The sequence below is a fragment of the Xenopus laevis genome, chromosome 1L (assembly GCF_017654675.1).
Source record: "Xenopus laevis strain J_2021 chromosome 1L, Xenopus_laevis_v10.1, whole genome shotgun sequence".
NCBI classification, from domain to species: Eukaryota; Metazoa; Chordata; class Amphibia; order Anura; family Pipidae; genus Xenopus; species Xenopus laevis.
This window is the reverse complement of record NC_054371.1, coordinates 214942372-214958691: the sequence shown is the minus strand read 5'-3', so window position 1 is coordinate 214958691 and position 16320 is coordinate 214942372. Positions and strand designations below refer to the sequence as shown.

Genomic DNA, 16320 nt, shown 5'->3' with positions numbered 1-16320 from the left:
CCAGCTCTCTGACATGCCATTGCCATGACAATAGAGGTAGCCAACCCCTCTATAGTTACACCACTGTACAAAGCAACATGAAATAGTTAATTAAGAGGTATGGCCAACTTTTCTGATTGGATTCAAATTGAGATTGGAGTGGTTATTTTGTTTTTAAATACTTGACTGCTGTGATGTTGGCATAATAACCTATGATTAAATACTGGAGGGTACAAACACGTAAGGTGGACTGTCGTGGGGTCAGTGTGCAAAAGCTATTTTTAAAAAATAGATTTTTATGAATTTTCAGTTACTGGATACATTTGTTAGGCCCTAGGAACTGGGGGAATATCCCGCTAACTCTGGCCCATTTTTGACCGGCATCTGTATTCCCCTAAAAAGCAATATTTTATTACATCCTACTAGTCCTGTTGAAGTGAGGACCTTCCTGGATTTGGAGCTGCACAGGTACTAATAAACAGGCCTACAATAATTATACACAGATGTCAAATGAAGAATTTATTTTTATTAAAATGCAATTAGTTATATATTAACAAGGATCAAGTTCTAAAGTCAATTTTAATGCAAGCACAAGTCACTTTGGATGTAGTGTAGAGCAGGAACATACAGGGTCAGACTGGGCCAGCCTAGTCCCACTCCCTGCACAAGTCATAAGGCGAGGTAAACTAGAGTTGCGGCAGGGGGCCCTCAATCTGAAGTGATAAACTCCAGTGTCCCCTTATATTGAGTGACATTAGACACCTGGAGTTATCTGTCCTGTCTTTTTACGTCTGCAGAAAAGCCTCCATGTTCAGTATTTCTGTTGTAATTTATTGCTCCCCATTACTGCCTAGAAAGTTTCGCATTAGGATTTAACGATTAAGGATATGATCAGTTTTTGTAGCCAAACAAATGACGTTGTGCATGCGTTAGTGGTTCTGATCCCAATGAGTTGTGGAGCGTCTCTCAGTCCTTGTGTCACTATAAAACCTCAGTCATGCTTAATGATAAATAAAAATCTCAGCCTTAAATGGTTAGTCATGTTACCATGTAAGTTGTTCTGTTTTTCATGTATCTGGAGTAAATATTATCGCCTGCACTTTCTCAAACATTTTGGGCAACTTTCACTGAGCAGAAATGCAGGCTGCTCCTGTTGGAGATTCATTTTGCAATATTCACAATATGTTTCCACAAGGTCTGAGCCATAATTTTGCTCCCGTTATCCTGGTTATACTCTGTTCAAATTCACATGGAGAGTCTTTCTTGAACTTTTGCCACTACTACTTATCTGCCTGCTAAATTTCCTGACCAATCAAAAGAGGAAGACGACGTGGCTGGCAGTTTTTTACCCACTGACTTCAGCGATGGCATTTGCTCATATGTTTAATGATTGAATATAACCAGTATTGCGATTGACCTAACCTCTGATCTAAGCCCTATGTTACACACTTTGAGAAGTGAATTGAGGGTTTTTAGTAAGAATTGCCAAACAGATTTCTCTATGAGACTGCATTGTACACAACCAACACTACTGCACACTACAAGCTTGGTGTAATATACAAAAATTCACAACACCACATCAAAGTAAAATATTGTGAAAAAATCGATACAAGTTGTAGTTGTTTCCAAAATGTATGGTACATAATTCACTGCTTGCTCCATCTCTACGAGGAAAAGCTGCAATATGTTTTTTAAGCTTGCAAATTATACATTTTTGTTCACAATTACTTAAACAGTAAATAAGGGGGAGCATTAGAGCAGTGACCCCCAACGAGTGGCTCGTGAGCAACATGGTGCTCACTGACCCACTTCATGTTGCTGCCGGGGGCCTTAAAGCAGGCCCTCCTTTTTGAATTTGTGGCTTTTAAGACTCAAAGACCATATTAAGACTCAAAGACCATATGCACTACCAAACCGAGCCATCTGCAGGCTTTCCGTCAACATGGTGCTACCAAATAGCCAATCAGTGTGGCTCATGGGTAAAAAAAGATAGGAGATCCCTGCATTTGAGCGACCTGACTCAATGGCGTCAATAGAGTAGTCTGAGTTATAAATGGTTGGGGTAAGAAAGGGTAGGAGATTATTGGAGAGTTCCTAAATGGAAATGTTCTTTGCATGTTTGGAGAACATCACTATACCTTTATTAAAGGAATGAGGTTAGCAATTCACCTTTTCTTTATAGCCATTTATGTATACAACATAAATTTCTTTATAGTTTTGCATTTTCCAACACAGCACGTTACTAGAACCTTCATTGGCTCCCTCCTGTATTTAGTAAAGACACTACTTATCATTAATGGCTTCTTTTCCCCTTGTCAACATCATCTGGAGTTCTTCTCAGGATCTCCTGCACAGTCATAAACTTTCTTTTTCCTACTCCATATGTTGTCTAAATTGTAAATGTTCTTGGAACAGAAGTCCACAAATATATTGAGTACAAAGACGCATGTACTTTAAGGAGGCTATCCAATTTGTTTAGCTGTCTGTCTTTTAGAAGTCTAAGGTCCACGCAACTACTCAAGATTGCGTTCACCGTAAATGATGGATTTTCCTTTAGATACAAACTCAACATTATCTGTGAGTTCTCAGTTACACTTCTCCAGGAAAAAAAGGACTACTGCTGCCGGGGAAGGTTTTCCTTCTGTTAATAAGAGTCCAAGTCAAAAAAACAGAGCAGAGATATTTGAGCTGAAAGCCAAACTGGTGTTTTCATTGTGTCAAAATGCATCTCCGGCACCAAAGCTTCACACGCTGTTCTCTGTCCGATTCATTAAAACCAATTCAGTTCTCACTTGAGTATTGTGCCGGGTTTTAAAAGAAAAAAAAAATCTGTCTTTCAGTCTGAGAAAAATGACATTCTCCAGAAACAAGTCAGAGTGGATTCTGGCAATGATCCATTTGTAATAATTTATTGGTATTTATTTTATAAAAGTGGAGGGAAAAGTTTGCACATTGGGAGCTTTTTTTTGGTTTTTATTATTTTATTTTTGTTTTTCAGTTTAAAAAAAAAAAAAAGAGAGACTGAATCATAAGTGCTCCATGTATTGCACTAGAGTTTTGATAACCTTTCCTCTTGATTCTTTACCTTCAGGTCCACACAAAATTCCATTGTAGACAAGCACATACTCCTGGTACTGATACATCCTGTGTGACTTTTTCGTATGGTGGCAATGTCCTTGCTACTCGAGGAGGTAAGTGCCGTAGTGCCAATTTTTTTATACTTGGCTAAAGTATAAAGTACTTGGCTGTGACATCACTTTTATGCTTCTTTCTGTCACTGACCCATATTATATAATTTCTGCTTTTGTATGTGATTAGTGACAAGGATGGGAAGCCTCTAAACTCCACCCACAGGTTCCTAAATTTAAATTTTTCAATGTGTTGATTGATATTGCCTAGATGAAATTGCACCATTGTTGTTGGATGACAAAAGAAGTTGGATGCACATGGTGTCCCTGTGACCTTCTGGTCAGCATATAACAGATTATTATACTTTTTGCAGGAGTCCGGTTTGGCCAATTCCTTACTATTTACATAAAACTGCATCTCATCCTTAATCATGTGACTTCAAACCAATAGATGACAGAAGGGGGCTGTTTTTTTCAGATTATTCAAGGTTTTTTATTTTTTCATTTTGTTCAGATTTAAATATGCAAATTAGAGTACGTTCAGTGTTCACATTAGTCAAAAAATTATGGATTACGGTAATTGCATCCCTGCTTTTTGCTGTCTGATGGCTCAACACACTTGATTGTCACTCCATATGGTCAGCCAAAAGCACAATTTGATTAGGAATGTGTCATTTGAAATACTGTACATCCCGGGAAGACTCCTCTTTTCCTCTCAGAACTGTTGACTAGTTGCACCACCCACTTCCACTGCTATCTCCTCCTTAAACCTTTTCTTTTGCTGCTCCTTACCTGTGGAATTCCTGTGCTGAATTCCTCCAGTGAGATCCTCCTTCAATCTCAAAGACTACCTCTTTGGTTCTGCTCTTATAATCTTCCTATTTGTTTCTCTCTTTAAGTTTCACACGTAAAGGCGTGTAGACGTGCGGATTTTGTTCCCACGTACGATCATTCATTCCAGTGGACCAACCTGCTATGAAACATTGAGATTAAATAAAGTAGTAAAAATAATAAATTAGACAATGTTCTGGCCATTAATTGAAAAACCGCAATCCTACAAAAGTTGTGTCCGACAAATAGTAGTGACATAGGCAGGGCTGGCCATTGCAATTGTGGGGCACAATTCGGATAATATCATAATAATGTTGGGGGCTCCCGTGTTTTCAGTGCTTTGTGTATGCCTGTTTATAAGACACAGCTTCATTTAGGCAAATGGCAACAACCACAAAATAATTGTAATCTACATTTTCTTCTTGTCTTTTTATTACTGTTGTCTGATGGTTAAGAACTGAACTTCTTTTTTGGCTACTTAATTAAGTGTTTTGCTTTCTGCCCCAACCCCCAAACTCTTCTCTAAGACATTACTTATTTTTCAAAGTTGGTGGTACCCAGTGTATTTTTTTTGGGAACCCCCTGCTCTAATACACATGAATTAGAAGTCTGCATGCATTTAAAATTGTAGCCAGGAGACCTCAAGATCTAGGATTCTAAGAATGATTACCCCTAGAGCGGTGCTGACCATCTTCTGTGGTACAGAGGGCTGGAATTTTTCTGGCCTAAGTGGTGGAGGGCCGATAATGGAAGCCAGTGTGGACCCCTTTTTATAACACACCCACTTTAAACCACACCCATGTTACTATTAGAACTTTTAAGACCATGTCCACATTAATGGTGGTAGCACACCAAAAAACCTAATGGTTGATGCTCACTGCAGGGATATCACTTATCACTCATATGTGAAAAAATTGTCATATTAAAACATACCCTTAAATCTATATGCTGCCTCCTCCCCCTGTGGATAACACAGCACCCTCCAAGCACATGTTTAAACACCTCAGGGGCCTTTAATCACAATTTCCAAATGCTAACAAGCCCACAGAACAAACCCTACCAGGCTCACATTCTACAGGTAGCGTGACACACACAGGGAGCATAGGGCAGGCAGAGTATGGCACACACAGGGAGCATAGGGCAGGCAGAGTATGGCACACACAGGGAGTATAGGTCAGGCAGAGTATGGCACACACAGGGAGCATAGGGGAGACAGAGTATGACACACACAGGATGCATAGGGCAGGCAGAGTATGGCACACACAGGGAGCATAGGGCATGCAAAATAGAGCAAGGGACAGGGAGACCACTCAGGACCACTCTTAAGATGTACTACATACAGTGACACAGTGCCGGTGCCTCTCCAGCAATTTGTATGAGCTATGAACATATGAACAATGTGGTTACTTTCAGTCTGGGTCTGAATTGTGAACAGTACAGGGCTGTAGGGGAATGAAAAATAGAGGTGTTACAGGTGTGAACAATGCAGGGGGGTTTCATTTTATGTGGGGGGCCACACAAAGGGGGGTTGCGGGCCGGATGTGGTCTCCGGACCGCCAGTTGGACAGCACTGCCCTAGAGGATACCATTGTAAAAGTAGCCCTCTCCATTTCTCTAGGCTTAAGAATATTCATGTGAGTTAAAAAAGAATTATTGATGTGAAATCTACTTCTCCCTGGGAAGCTTTTCTTTCTAGCTCATAACGTGTTTTGACTGTAGATTGATGACTCAGTTGTATGCTATCCAGAAACAGAGTGGTAAGGTAGCGTAAATCCATGTTAGAGTAGTTAGCTGGAAGCCGACCAACTAACACAGATGTGCTCTGAGTTTTACAAAAACACACCTGCCAAATGTGTAGATTAAACCAAGGACACTATTTGACTCTTTAGGTACTCGGAGCAGTTGTAGCACATCTCACTGTGACAAATCCCAGACCCATCCAACCATAAAATAATGTTGTTAGCTAATTTAGTGCAGTTGCAGATGCCTCTTCTTCTTTGGGACTTTTGCATACAGGTTAAAAACATTTAAACATTACAAAGTGATGTTTGTTGAGTTGGTGTGGCAAATTGAGTATCTGTCCTGTGGTGCTTGCAATCTAAATTACTGCGTTCAAAGAACTGAATTTACTAAAGGTCACAAGGATGTGGGATTAAAACCAGGCATTCTTGTCCAGAGCTTATTTGCAAGGTTTTTACCTAGGCTGTAGATGAAAAGAGAAATCAAGATAATTTTGCCAAGAAAGTGCATACTTTTACATTTCTGCTCCTGCTCTGCAAGTCTGATCCATGTACACAGGCCAATGCTGTGCCTGTCAGTGTACTTACAACCAGGAGCAGATCAACTTGGATCAGTTTTTCCTCTGGCTGTGTTTTTACCCAGGCAGAGAAACAGCTTGGTGTGCCTGGGCTTTCACATGTGCAGCTCAGAACTTCTTGAGAACTTACAATAACGTGCATGTGTTTAGCTTTATAGGAACAGTTCAGTGTAAAAATAAAAACTGGGTTAATAGAGTGCGAATGACCGCTAGCGCCAGTCTCTTTCACTAGCGAATTGGCACCTGCGCCCGTTAGTAAATCGGCGATGTCCCTGCAGGCGGTAACGCTAGCGAATTGTTACTAGCGTTAGCCACTTCGCCCTTTTGTATATCTAGAGCTGAAAAGCAGGAAGTAGTGTTCTGGCTATTATGTTACACATCCAGTCACTCCAGCCTTTATACATTACATTTTTGGCTAACTAACTATATTAGAACCATTTTTTATTTTGCACAGCCTATCTATTTAACCAGTTTTTATTTTTATGCTGTACAATTCCTTTAAATCAGTGCAAGGGATACCTGGGAAAAACATGGCAGTCTGACAGCCTGCAGGAGCCAGTTCATTTTCATAGAAGAGGTGTGTCAGCCTGGTGTAATAGATCAGCAATATTAGTTACTGTGGGGCGCCTAACCCCAGAGTTTTCTTCTTTAATTAGGAGTGAGGATGATAAGGGAACGTTTTAATATTCTAGCTCTTATATACTGCAGGTCCCTCATTACCTAATCACTTTTGCTTTGAAAATTACGTGTCTGTGGCATTGCACAGACCTAAACAGAATGATAAACCATTCCCTAGCCAAGTGTTTTGCCCAAAATAGCTAGACTTTAGGAATAATCGCAGACACCGGGATTTTCTATGAAATGTATTGTAGAATATAATGCAAGGTCTCTAGTAGGCAATAGTTGCTGTTATCTACAAGACTATTCTACGCTCCCCTAGTGTAATCTCTTTAAAGGGATACTGTCATTTTTTTTTTTTTTTCAAAATGAATCAGTGCTGCTCCAGCAGAATTCTGCACTGAAATCCATTTCTCAAAAGAGCAAACAGATTTTTTTATATTCAATTTTGAAATCTGACATGGGGCTAGACATATTGTCAATTTCCCAGCTGCCCCAAGTCATGTGACCCCATATTTTTTAAATAGTTGCTGTTAGTTAAGGGATTTGTAAATTGAGTAGGGATGGGCGAATTTGACCCGTTTCGACAAAAATTTGCCGCCAGCGAAATGTCGCAGACGCCCATTAAAGTCTATGGGTGTCAAAAAATTTTTGTTGCGCGTCTTTTTTTTTGACGCACGCCGCCATACAAAATTCACCCATCCCAAAAATTGAGTTAAGCGTTAAGAGATTTAAGAAATTTGTAAATATTGCTTGTTTCTGGCAGTCTCTGACTGATACTAGATAAATTCCCAGTGGGCTTTTTACCATTGCCCTTTTCATGGTCATTCTCTTTTTCTTTATGGGAACAAAGAGGAAAATATATATATCGGCTATAGACAGGTTGAAGGATAGGTTATAGTATGTAAGAAAAGAAACTAGGACCATAAAGATTTTACATATGGAGAGGAGGAAAAATTGTGTTAAAATTAAATAAGCTTTATCAGAAAGGTCTGTAAACCCTCCAAGTAATGCTGCTCTGAGTCTTCTGTCAAAAGAAACACAACATTTCTTTCCTTCTATTGTGTACTCATGGGCTTCTGTATCAGACTTCCTGTTTTCAGCTTAAACCTCCAGGGCTAGGGCTTGAGCAGTTTGCTCCTCTCATCCCTCCCTCCACCCCCCCCCCCCCACTGTAATCTGAGCCCAGAGCTATGAGTGAGCAGGGAGACTCAGGCAGGAAGTGATGTCACACCAAGCTAATATGGCAACTGCTATCCTAAACAAACAGAGAGAGAGCTGCCAGAGCTGTTTCCTCTTGTATTTTAAAGCATTCTGCAGAATAAATATAGTCTTATATCTTGCACTATTGTGGCAATAAACTGCTTATGTAGCTTTCCTTTTCCTTTAAGAGTGGGTTTATAGTCTATAAAGTTTTGTGGTGGGCCCCTGGCATCCCAATTGGACCCATTGGTTGCTGGAAGCAAGCAACCTGTCTACCTTGTGAGCTACGGGAGTGCAAGGCAGCTGGGGAAGAAATCCCTTCTTCCATTGAGCACTGCTAGTCACCTTTGGCAAGTGTTTTTTGCCTTTTCGTTTGCTTTTGGCACCTTTCCTTGGCTCAAGGCACATTTGTTTATCATTTATAAATATTTGGGACTGCTTATAACTGACTAGAAAACAGAGATGCCACAATGGGGAAGGCACCAATGGAACTGTGGTCTGGATGCTGTCAGCCGAGCAGTGAGCAGGTTGTCAGGTTGCTGGAAGCTCTGGTAATCCAGTCATGAGACATACAAGGGAGGCTTTGCAAAGAGCAGTTCTAAAGCTTTACTTTCTTTATTTCAGTGAGTTGTAATATATTTAATTGTTATCTTTTAACAATATAATGCACAGCGTTTCCAATCAATCTCTACACCAGGAGGCTTGCAATCTGTGTTCTTGAGCAAGTGCAAAAACACACGTGGAGGCCTGTTTTTCAAAGGTCAGATTCTAGTGGTTTTAGAGGCTTTTGAAAATAAATCCGAAATTGTCTAAATGCCCAAATCCATTTAATACAGCCCACTAGGATCAGAGCAGCTCCCATTGACTTCTATAGGACCTCAACAACTTTTACCTGGTGAAGTTTTTTATTGGTGCTTTTCGTGGTTTTCACATTTAATAAATCATGCTCTCTAAAGCTCTTTTTAAAAAAAAAAAAAAATAGAAAAACCACAAATTTTTAGACATTTGGGGGGAAAAAACAAAATTTAATTGTTAGTAATTGAGCTTATGGTTGCTACCCTTTGGTCTGCCTAACGCCAGGCAGGAGACGGGCTGTGATGTAATGGGGGCGGGGCGTAATGCATTGGGGTGGGGGAGTGCTGCGTCAGGGCTGGGGCTATGACATGCTATTGGCCAATCGCCACAACAATCATAGGGAATCCTGCCCGATTTTCCTAATTTGAAAAACCAAGCAGGCAGTTTTGACCCGGACGGCCCTTCAAAAAAATTGGACTGTCATGGTCAAAACAGGACAGGTGGCAACCCTAACTTTATAAAGTTATAATTGGCCCATTATATTTACAAAAAAAGTTAAACAGCAATACTATTCCTTTATTAATAAATTCTTTCTCTGTTTCACATAGTGCACTTTATGCCTGTATGTGCCTGGATATGACATTTCTACTGTGTGTATTAATTACATTCTGCTCAATGTATTTTCAGGAGATGACACCTTAAAAACTTGGGACATCAGAAAATTTAAGAATCCTCTTAATGTGGCCTCTGGGTTAGAAAACTTTTTTCCAATGTAAGTATTTGAGGCGTTTTTTTTTTTTAACTTATTATGTTATGTTGACCTTACTGGGGTTATTTATCAAAGTCCAATTTTTATCTCAACATTTTCTGCTACAAACTTCGATCAAATGCTTTGTGGGGAAAAAATCTGATTTTCACGGGGTTTTTTTTTTCAATTTTTCACCCGAAAACTTCTCCTATTGACTTATATTCAACCTTGGCAGCAAGTCCGGACTGAGAATTAAAATAGGCCCTGGCATTTCAGGTACACAGAGGCCCAATCAGCCCACAGAGAGGCCCAAACAGCCCCACCAGCCCACTAAATACTGACTTTCTATGGCACCTTATAGCAGCCCCTCTGGCATTTGCCAGAACCCACAGATTGCCAGTCCGGGCCTGCTTGGCAGGTCTGAGTTGCCGGATTTTCTGATTTGGATTTTTCCATCCTCTGGGTTTAATAAATTCCGAAAAATTGGTTATAAAAAAAAAAAAAGGAGTTTAGTAAATAACCACCTACGTATATGTTTTCAGAAGATTAAAGGCACCACCAATTCTATAGGCTATGTACAAAAATGTCCCCATTAATTCTGTTGCTACCACTGAAATCTACTTTTCTCTGCCTAAGAGAATTCAGTGGTACCTTCAGAAATGATTTACATATTGTTTAAACTCTAAGGGGCCCATTCACTAAGTTCGAGTGAAGGAGTAAAAGTAGTTCGATTTTCGAATGTTTTTTTGGCTACTTTGACCATCGAATTTGCTACTTCGACCTTCAACTACGACCTTCGACTTCGAATCGAACGATTCAAACTAAAAATCGTTCGAATATTCGACCATTCGATAATCAAAGTACTGTCTCTTTAAAAATTTCTTCGACCCCCTAGTTTGCCACCAAAAACCTACCGAGGCCAATGTTAGCCTATGGGGAAGGTCCCCATAGGCTTGCTAACAATTTTCTGATCGAAGGATAATCCTTTGATCGATGGATTAAAATCGTTCGATTCGAAGGATTTAATCGTTCGATCGAACGATTATTCCTTCGATCGTTCGAACGAACGAATTGTGCAAAATCCTTCGACTTCGATATTTGAAGTCGAAGGATTTTAATTCGGCTGTCGAATATCGAGGGTTAATTAACCCTCGATATTCGGCCCTTGATACATCTGCCCCTAAGTAAACTTTTAGTATATTATACAATGGCCAGTACTAAGCAACTTTTCAGTTGGTCTTCATTATCTATTTTTTTTATCGTTTTTGAATTATTTCCCTTCTTCCTCTCTGGACTCTTTCCAGCTTTCAAATGGGGGTCACTAAAACAAAAAAAACAAATGCTCTGTAAGGCTACAAATGTGTTGGTATTGCTGCTTTTTATTACTCGTTTTTCAATTCAGGCCTCTCCTATTCATATTCCAATCTCTTTTTTTATTCATGGTTGCTAGGGTAAAATGGCTGACATTGCAACCTGGAGAGCTGCTGAATAAAAAGCTAAATAACTCAAAAACCACAAATCATAAAAAATGAACACCAATTGCAACAAAAGGTTGACAAGGTGTCTCCCAAACCAAAAGTTAAAATTTAAAAAAATCTTTATTGCCAAGCTTGTGTTAAAAACAGTTAACAGGTATCATTCATGAGATTTATCTCATAGACGAGAGGTCTCCAACCTTTTTTTTACCCATGAGCCACATTCAAGAGTGTTGGGGAGCAACAAAAGCATGAAAAAGTGCCTAGGAATGGCAAATGAAGGCTTTAATTGGCTAATTGGCAGCACCTATATGGACTGACAGCCTAGAGGTGACTCTACTTGGAATTACACCTAGTTTTTATGAAATTAAAACTTGCCTACAAGCACCTGGTTTGGGGCCACTGAGAGCAACATCCAATGGGTTAGTGAGTAACTTGTTGCTTGTGAGCCACAGGTTGGGAACCACTGTCCTAGACTATAGTCAGTTATCTTCTAGAGTAACCCGTTATCTGACTATAGTCAGTTCTGAGCGCCGACATGTAAGTTCTCTAAATGAAACTCAAAGGTGAACGACCCCTTTAAAGAAAAAAGCAAAGAACCCTTTGTTGTTGATTATATGACCCGTCTCTGTTTCAATTTCACTTTCTATAGGACCGATTGCTGCTTCAGCCCAGACGATAAACTCTTGATAACCGGGACCTCCGTAAAGAGAGGCATCGGTGATGGAAAGTTACTGTTCTTTGACGTAGTGACATTTCAGAAGATCTATGAAATCCAGGTCACAGAAGCGGTGAGTAAAATGTTTTTACCCCATATTTCATTGGGGTGGGATTGCAATGGAAGATTATCATGATCTGGGCCAGTGCAGTTTTCTCCTGATAGGAGCACAGGCCCAAGGTGTCATGTAAGTAAATATGATCACTCGGCGGTGCCTAACTTTTAGGTATAAAAGGACTTTCATTCTCCTATAATAGCATACAGTACTACTGGTATGATATCCAGGGTGCGTAGATGCACAACATTAATACATTTCTCTTATGCAGTGGGTTGCACACACATAGGGCCTGGTTTATATTATGTTAGTAGTAAAAATGGCTGCAACTCTAAACAGATGATGTCTTATTTAACATGATCTTTCTTAATCTTGTTGAATTTTTGGCTAAAATTATTCCCACACCTGCCAAAATTGCATGTCCTCAGTTGGAACCCTCACTGATGAGTTCCAAACTGTCCCTGGAAGCAACGTCCGCCAGAGCATGCACACGCAAGCCTAACATCACCATGCTCAATGCCAAGTGAAGGCTAGAGTGATATAAAGGCACCAGTTGGAGGAGCAGTGGTAACACATTCTTTAAATAGATGAAAGTCCTTCATCTGGCTGTCTGACTGACTGAATAGTCTGGGCTTGGCAGACCCCAAGTGAAAGTTACGTGCCTGAATGTTTAATGCTGGTTGGTGGGCACAAAGGCTTGACTGGGGCTGATTTTCATGGGATGGGTTCAAGTGTAAGCATGGGGGACTGTTAGGGCACAATAATGCTAGGATGCAATAAGCAAGGTTTGTAGAAGACTTAATGCCTTAAAGGAGAACTAAAGCTTAATTAAAGAAGAAGCTAGAAATGTTGTACATGATGTTTTGTGCTTCTGTACCAGCCCAAGGCAACCACAACCCTTTAGCAGTAAATATCTGTGTTTCCAAAGATGCCCCAGTAGCTCCCCATTTTCTTTTCTGCTGATTCACTGCACATGCTCTGTGCTGCTATCACTTACTGAGCTTACGGACCCACTCACAATATACAGTACACATAGAATAGAAATGTCACAATATGAGGCTGATTAGTAATTAATACAGATAATTACTACATGGCAGTATGTATCCCAGGGCCGGAACTAGGGGTAGGAAGAGTAGGCACGTGCCTAGGGCGCAAAGCTGAGGGGACGCCAGGCACATACCTGCTCTGTCACCTACCCCGTGTCCGGTCCCGTCTCTCCCCGACTGCCACTGGTGGCTTGCGCATAAATTCTATTCCTCGCATGCACGAACACATTTTGCGCATGCGCGATGGAGCGAAAATTTGCGCATGCGCGCTGGCGCAAAATTTTGCGCATACGCAGTCAAGCGCGCACAGAGCCGGCGCCGTGGCCTGCCAGTTTGCCTAGGGCACCTGCCCGGGTTGGCCCGGCTCTGATGTATCCAGTAATGATCTTATTTAGTTTTACTCTTTAGGGTTGTGCAAGCACTTTATTTCACACTTATTAGAATGGTACAGGTACTTTATTTCACTCTACTTTCATTAAAAAAGTGATATAACAGTTTTTGTTTTTTTTGGGGCCTGAGAACAAGATCATAAGGAGACTTGCCCAGGACACATTCTGTGAATTTACACAGGAGTCAAATCTAGGTCTGTTGGTGACTTAATGTTAGCTTTATATATAAGGAGTAATATCATTAATACTAAGGTAAACTATGGCTTTTAACATTTCGGCATATGTTGTTATGGTATTGCACAAGTGTCTCCATCTAGACAGATATGCAGAAGTAAGTCTGCATTTTTGTATACCTTAAGTTTCAACCTATATAATGTAAAATTTTTAAAAACTACAAAACTTTTGAAGGTAAATCACAGACGATTGGGAGTCATAATCAGTGTTACTTAAATGGCAGGCACATGCTCACATAGGATATAAATGGGATTCCTCCCAATATTTGGAGGCCAAAATCAGGTTAGACCGTTGCATATTTTGAAAGTATAGTTTGCAATATATAAGAAAAAACACTTTTTTTTGTCAGCATATATATATTTTTATTGGAGTAATTTGCAAGGTTCCCAGATCTGTAACCTTCTGTTTGTTGGGATCTATAGTTCCCAGCATCCTAACAGAAACTCTAAAATTGGTTTCTTCCTTTACATATATTAAAAAATCCATTATGGCAGCTACATGAACAAAACTAGTATCAACATATGAATAGTTATGATGAGAGACTGATTTAAATCTTTAACTGGAGACACATAGAGGGTTATTTACTAAAATCTGAAAAACGCAACCAAACTGCCATGCTAAATTTTACCTTATTTAGTAATAAAATAACCCAAATTAATTGGATTGTGGGAAACTCAATAGAATCGAGAGAAACCCCGAATCGCTCAAATTTTTCGGGCTTTTTCCCTCAAATTGATTTTTAGGGTCTTTGCCTGAAAACCCAGAAAAAGTAGGATTTTCGGGCTAAACCCAGCACAGACCATGATAACTTCAAAGAGATTGGTGCCTCTCCCATTGATTTATGCAGGACCTCAACAGGTCGGATTCGGGATTTTGCCAGCATTGGGGTATAATAAATTTAAAACAAAATGGTTATTTTTCCACTAAAAATGCCTCAAAAAGCCAGACCAGATAAGTTTGAGGTTTAGTAAATAACCCCCATACTCAACCATTGGCATGTGTGTATGAACCTTATAAGAACTGTCCTGCAGTCCCATTTGTTTCCCAGTCAGTCTATCAGAACAGAAAATTGGATCTGCTGCTTGTTGGCCTGTATATGAGACACCGCTAGATAGAGAAGCGAGAGGGCACACAATTTCTTCTAGTTTCATTAAAGTCTGAATGTTTGGACCAAAGCCTAAATTCAAAGACTGGCGCCATTTGACTGCCTAAATGAGAAGCCAAATCATCCCATATCTAGCCACAGTGGGATTTCTGATGTCAGTAGAGGAGTGTCCATGCATTTTATTCATTTAAATCCCAGTCATCTAGGTCAGTAACCAGTGAGGCTGCTTATCCATTCAGAGGAACTGTATGAATTCGCCTTTTTGGAGAGTTTCTGCACTAAGTTCACATATAGATCTAACATAAATATAATTAAATGTCAAATAAAACTGAAAGTGAAGACTATTTTCATACTGTCTAAGAAAATCAGGCTAACTTTTTAATATTTAATTTTAACGTTAACGTTTAACGTTTTTTTTTTGTTTGTTTTTTTGGTGATCTCCTATATCCCATCTCTGATTTTCTTCTAGGCACATAGTGTATTATACCTTGTCATCTAGTCCTGTTCAAAAAGCTGAGCTTTTCAACATGTATTCCATATTTAGCTACTTCTCTGAGACACGTCTGCTATTTCCTTTCACTTCCTCTTGCTGAAATGCAATCCTCTTTTTGGATGTGGCCAGCTGCCAGACAAGGAGGAATGCACATGCGAATAAGCAGAAGGTGCGTGTTGGATTTTCCTCCTTTGATGATTTGCCACTTGTTAGCCGACTCCGAATGTCCTGCCAACTGAGGTTGAGCCATATTTGATGCCTCGTCTCTGTCATTCAAGCTTGGACTCCATCCTCTGCTCTTGGGATGACATACCAGTGGTGAAAGCAAAACCACTTTCTTCTGAAATTTCTACGTCCAAGATTTAATTGTGCTATTTTTTTAATTGCTATTTTGCTGCATTAATCTGTGTTAAACATGATTTGCGGATTTCATATAGCCAGATGACTTGATGGTAGTACTTATGAAAGCAGTTACATGGAAAGGTATCTGTTGATACCGCTCTTATGACACGCCAACATAGTAATCTCTTGAAGTCACTTGAGCACCTAGTGTACAGACATGCAATAGTATCAAGGCGCTCTTTCACATACCTCTCTGAGAGTATATTTCACAGCAGCTATGTGGGTAATAACCCTCAGCAATTCTGACTCCATGCGCTGCTCTATTTTAGGACTATCTTTTATTTTGGAAATATTTTGTAATCTTACCATCCAGCATGATGGATTTTTTTTCAATGAATCTCATAGTCCCCTTGAATATATTATTCAACATTAATTGAGTATTAAATATGCTTCAGATATATTGTAAAACTCAGACCATATTTGTTGTATATACAGTGGCTTGTATTCAGTATTCATTTGTTTTCTCCATTTGTTGCATAACGAATCCTACACTAATATTGTGATCCTTTTTAACTTTTCTTTAACCTGCCTAAGTGCCAGTTGATCCAGAGGAAGGCAAAAAAAACCATCTGAAGCCTCTCCAATTTGCCTCAGAGGGGGAAAAAATTCCTTCCTGACTCCAAAATGGCAATGGGACCAGTCCCTGGATCAACTTGTACTATGAGCTATCTCCCATATCCCTGTATTCCCTCACTTGCTAAACACCATCCAACCCCTTCTTAAAGCTATTTAATGTATCAGCCTGTACCACTGATTCAGGGAGACAATTCCACATCTTCAAAGC

General features: G+C 39.8%; 1 protein-coding gene across 2 annotated transcripts in view; it reads left to right on the top strand.

The window, feature by feature from the left end:
- Positions 1-16320, top strand: part of wdr70.L (WD repeat domain 70 L homeolog) — a 194601-nt gene that overhangs the window by 129505 nt on the left and 48776 nt on the right. For both annotated transcript variants that reach the window (XM_041580207.1, NM_001092174.1), the window contains 3 exon segments: positions 3071-3170; positions 9559-9643; positions 11747-11885. In XM_041580207.1, the coding sequence (XP_041436141.1) occupies positions 3071-3170; positions 9559-9643; positions 11747-11885 (324 nt within the window).